We start from the raw sequence: 5,000 nt of genomic DNA, 5'->3' as shown, positions 1-5,000 counted from the left end.
TAACAAATGCGAACTCAGGAAGGTACAGATTTTATTAGCTTGCTTTATGCAAAAACAAATATTGATGCAAAAGTAAATAAATATTGATATAAAGTTTTTAGAAAGAGCAGAAGGAAGTTTCCAGGACGATCGCTCGAGAATAACATATTTACGACATGAAAACAACATTTATTTTGAACCGTGAATATAGAATATAAAAAGTTACGATCAGCGACAAACATTTTGGGGGATTTTTGCAACGTTCAATTTCGCTATTGTACGTTTTGGCTGCACAAATAAATCGCAAAATCGAAAGTGACATCGCCGGAATTCAGCGGGCGCCGTGATGAAGTTACCGCGGCATGTTTACTCGCCAAACAGTGAAGTATCTGTGTCAAATGATGGCAAGATACCGGGTTTTTGTAAGTTTCTTTTTCCGTCAAGTGTTATAAAGTTTGACAATGAAATGAGCGAAGTCAAAACAAAGATCACAATCGCCGAAGTCTTGTTTATGCAAAGTCAAAATTTACTCTCCAAGACGCGTACGACGTTATTTATCACCAGGTAATTCCATCATTTTGGAAATAGCAGCTGCTTTATTATTCAACTGCGTCACAATTCTTCACTGATTTTGGGGCTCATTTTGTTGAAACTCAAGCACTCTTCCAACAGGCCTGTGAACCCTTCCAGCTTACAGAGCAATACTAAAAAACTTCTCCCATATCACATTTCAACCTTAAGCTCGAAAATTCAATACACAACATGATATTATAATTCACAAAGGCAGAAAATACCACAGAATCCTTTTCCAGCGAAAAATTTATTGAAACAAACAACATATTTGCTCTTAGAGGCGAAAACCTCTTCCTATTTCATTGCGTGCGTGAAGACAAGAAACTCAATCGTGTCAAATTACCACTTTGATTTCGTCTCGACGGGCGATAGATTGTTGTCGAAGTCCAGTACTCGTCGCTTTTGAGATTCCATAAGGGTATATTTGTTTAAGGATCCACTAAAACGCCCTTCGCGTTACATGACTTTCGACGCCATTGCAGGCTAAGTTAATGATTCTACTGTGTCCACCAGAGAAATCTACGCAGTTCCACTACCCTCTCGATCCTAAGAAAAAACGCTCAGAAGGCTCTATGCAAAAAGACATCACTTACCAGGGGAGTGACAGGCAAGACTTTTACCGACACGGAAAAAAACAAAAAAACGACGAAATCAACGCAGACCTCGACTGGTTTGCCATAGGCAACCCAGTAAAAAAACACGAAACTAAACACAGATTCCAACTGGTTTGCCATAGGCAACCCAGTAATAACGTGACATAGCCCGTTTATTTTGATATTTGCATTGAAAAAAAGCAATTGGAGCTTGCTACAAACAAAACGAAACGATAAAAGGTTAAGCCAATACTTTTCCAGTCTCTGAGGCATAAGAAACGAACTCAAAGCAGTCATTCTTCAAAAGATCACATTAACCTTGCTCGAACGGGTCAAGGGCACCCGACGAGCCAATTAAGCCAAAAGCTTTTGAGAGACATTTCTATGCTTTAAAGACCGTCTAAACAGATGTATGTATCACCTAAAAGAATTTGATCTGTTCGGATATCTTAGCTAAAATTGAAGTGTCCGAAAAATTTAGGGAACGATATCTTCATTTCAGAAATCGCCAGCTAAGCCTTACCTTCTAAGAACTTCCAACGGAACCATTTGCTCATCCGAAACTGCTAGGTGACCTTTTTAAGCCAAAAAGTGTACAAATGCCCTTTCCGAAAACGTAAGGACTACTTTTACTTGGTTGCGAATCTTTTAGGTGATGTTTTAGTAAAGAAATCTGTAGCTGTCCGGCAACATAAAACCGAAATTCTTAGAACAGTTTGACTCACCCGAACACATATATCCCTGACGGGTCATCCTAAGGGACACCATTATTTCCACCCGTTCACGATGATTGAGGGTTTTTTTACCAAAAAGTAATAGAAGTTAAAAATAGTCTTGCTGCTTGAAAAGAAAACCACAAAAATTAGTTCACAGCGGATTTTTCAGTCAATTCGCGCCACAAAAATTTGTTTCCGGCAACCTCAAAAAATCGCCAATCCGCAAACTAAAAGTCCCGCAAAAATTTCATGCTACACGGTAACAGTAAACGCCAAGCCAAAAGACAGATGAAGAAAAAATAACATAGTTTTTATATAAAACGCAGAATTTTGAATTCTCAGCGAACAATTAGTGACAATCGAGCGTAAAAACACTAAAATTCCTGGGGAAGGTTCACTGATAAGGACTGAACAATTTAAGACTTTCTTGTCAGTGCTGCCATAGCTCAACTGTCATTGTAGTACCTTTTCTTCACTGGAAATTAAATGTGATTTTGTATAATGCCCATCAATTGTCATAATAGATCTCGTTGACTGTTTTTTTGTTTTCAGGTGTCATGCATTAAATGGAAAGTGTTTTTGCAAGAATGGGTTTACAGGCCTCCAATGTGATCAACAAAAAAGTAAGATCTTGACTTTTGCAACCTTCACATCTTGCCATAAAATTATTTTATCGTGAATTGGTCTATGCCTGGATCTTAAATAGTCCTCTCGGATGATGTCGATTAGCCTTAATTAATTCTCGCCATTCAACGCTAAATTCTTTTAATCTTTTTGAGCATCTGAAACACTGGTTGCAAAGCGTTGAACACAGAATGGAGACGTCTACCTGTTTGTCTTAACTTTTGTGGTAAATCATGTTGCTTGAATGTATTACATGTAGCTACTACAAGCTAATCTTCACTCAGGGGCATTATAAAAATACACATGACGTTCATGCGGAACTTACAGTTTGTGTAATAATGGCTGTCTGATATACTTCAGTCTGTAAATAACCCGTGAAATGAAATCTTTGAAGTTTTAGGGTCTTTCTGCAGGTACCGGAAAGCACTGTGTTTTTGGTCACTTGGGATTAGTCTTTATTTGGAGTATTTTTGTTTTCTGTTTTTTTTCCTTTTGTTTTACGTAATTTGTGCTCCGGTACTTGCAGAAGCTGCCAAGTTTTAAGGAAGGTCAATGTAACTTAAATCTGGGAAAATTAGAAATCTTACGATTTAAGAGTTTGCCCGTTGCCCTGACGAAGGGCTGCTGAACGCGCTCGAAACGTCAGCTTTCTACTGAATTTCCCCTCGACGTTCCATTTCCTTTTTTTTTAATTTCGATGCTTCACTCCTCCATTAACACAGCTGCACAGTTTCTCAAGAAAATTATTACGTTAGTTAATGATTTTTTTTTGGTTTGCGGATCTCTTTTTCAGAATGCCCAGCTGGTTTTTATGGTGTCAAGTGTAACAAGAGGTGCATCTGTAACGGTGCACCTTGTGATGTTGTTAGTGGCGTTTGCGATTGCCCAGCTGGTAAAGTGCTACCATCTTGTGCCAACAGTAAGAACTTCTGCTTGCTTGTCATCTTTTTATCCTCGAAAAAATGGAATTCTGTTAATTTTGTTAAACTAAATTAGCCAAGATGTGTAAGGGTAAAGGAACTTGAGGGTCACATCAAATTTACATGTAAACCTGCCTTATCAAAAGCATTTTGTGATTTTGTTCAAGTTTTACACTGACGTTAATGTGTCCCATTGATGGATCGGTTGGAGTTATCTTGAAGTGAAAATAAGAGACAAAGGGTTAACTGCTATATGTTCACGTTGTAGTTAAAAGGTTGGAGATTCAGCGATAATCGCGTTTTACGGCACAGGGCAAACATGAGGCGAAAATTTTCGTTTTGCCAAAAATCAAAGAAACTTGTTTGATTTTCTGCTCATTTTTTGCTTGTTATCAACCAATACCTTGCAACTTCAAAAAACAGAGAGACAAGTTTAGAATAAGAGAATTCAATACTTTTTGCCGTTTCACGCAAACGCACTGCTTAAGATTTCTCTTTTAAGCCTCAAAATGGCATGAAACGTCGCTAGACCAGCACGGGAGAAGTCTCAGTGTGTTTCCGATTGGTCAGCACCTACCTTGAGCCTTTTCTTTGGTTTCCTAGATTGTCCGTCAGGTAGCTATGGCAACAAATGTCAAGAGACATGTCTTTGTCAAAACGGCGCTTCTTGTGACCCTGTGACTGGTGCTTGTTACTGTACTGCTGGATGGCAAGGCATTTTGTGTGACAAAGGTGGGCTTTCTCATAACTGTATCAGTGTCATGTTGTATTGCTTGCAACAAAGCAGTTTACAGTTGTTTTTGCTTTTTGATCTGGCCTGTGAATGACAGACAGTAAGGTTGATTGTTTTTGGCTCGTTGTTTTTATTAAAAAGAGCAAAATGACCGTCTACTGTTTAATTGGGCCCGCTATATAAAGTAAGATTGAGTTTTACAATTACTCCTCTTGTCAAATCAGAATCAAATAATGATTTTGTTTCAGCCATTGTATTATGTTAGGTAGTATTTCTAAACTGTGCAACAACACCAATGAAAGAAACCTATAAGCAGTGAGGTTATGTTGGAAAGTGACACTGATGTGTTCATTAGGTTGTGCAAATGGCTGGTATGGCCCGGGATGCAACACCAGCTGTGATTGTTTACATCAGGCTTCCTGCCATCACGTGACTGGACAGTGTGCTTGCAATGCAGGATGGGTAGGACCCAAGTGTAATATGTGTAAGTGTACTATGCAAAACTTACCACTTGGCTTTTTTCACTGAGTTCTGTTACTGTGAAGTTTTTGTTACCATGCTTTATGACTCTTATTTGAGAGAAATTTGGCCTTTTTAACGTTGTGTTTCATCGTGACAATAGGGACATTTGGGATCAACGACGCGGTCGTCAACGAGAACGCCCCAGAACAACAATATCATTGGTTAAAAGAGGAAAAATAATCGTGCGGCACGTGTGTGCGTACCAATTTATTTTTAGGATACTTTTCCACAACGTACGGCGTGAACGAAATGGAATAATCGCGAAAGAATTACGATAGTGCAAAGTTATATTTTGATTTTGAAGTGACGTTTTCGTCGACGTCGGCGTCGTGGATCTTAA

The 5,000-nt window shown here is 38.7% G+C and overlaps 1 protein-coding gene across 2 annotated transcripts in view; it reads left to right on the top strand.

The window, feature by feature from the left end:
- Positions 1-5,000, top strand: part of LOC138041930 (multiple epidermal growth factor-like domains protein 11) — a 45,626-nt gene that overhangs the window by 23,816 nt on the left and 16,810 nt on the right. For both annotated transcript variants that reach the window (XM_068887624.1, XM_068887623.1), the window contains exons 11-14: positions 2,414-2,484; positions 3,279-3,404; positions 4,009-4,137; positions 4,494-4,622. In XM_068887624.1, the coding sequence (XP_068743725.1) occupies positions 2,414-2,484; positions 3,279-3,404; positions 4,009-4,137; positions 4,494-4,622 (455 nt within the window). The remainder of the gene's footprint in view (positions 1-2,413; positions 2,485-3,278; positions 3,405-4,008; positions 4,138-4,493; positions 4,623-5,000) is intronic.

This window comes from Montipora capricornis, chromosome 3, assembly GCF_036669925.1.
Source record: "Montipora capricornis isolate CH-2021 chromosome 3, ASM3666992v2, whole genome shotgun sequence".
Taxonomy (NCBI): Eukaryota; Metazoa; Cnidaria; class Anthozoa; order Scleractinia; family Acroporidae; genus Montipora; species Montipora capricornis.
Note: the sequence above shows the minus strand (reverse complement) of the source record. Positions and strands in the feature narration are given on the sequence as shown.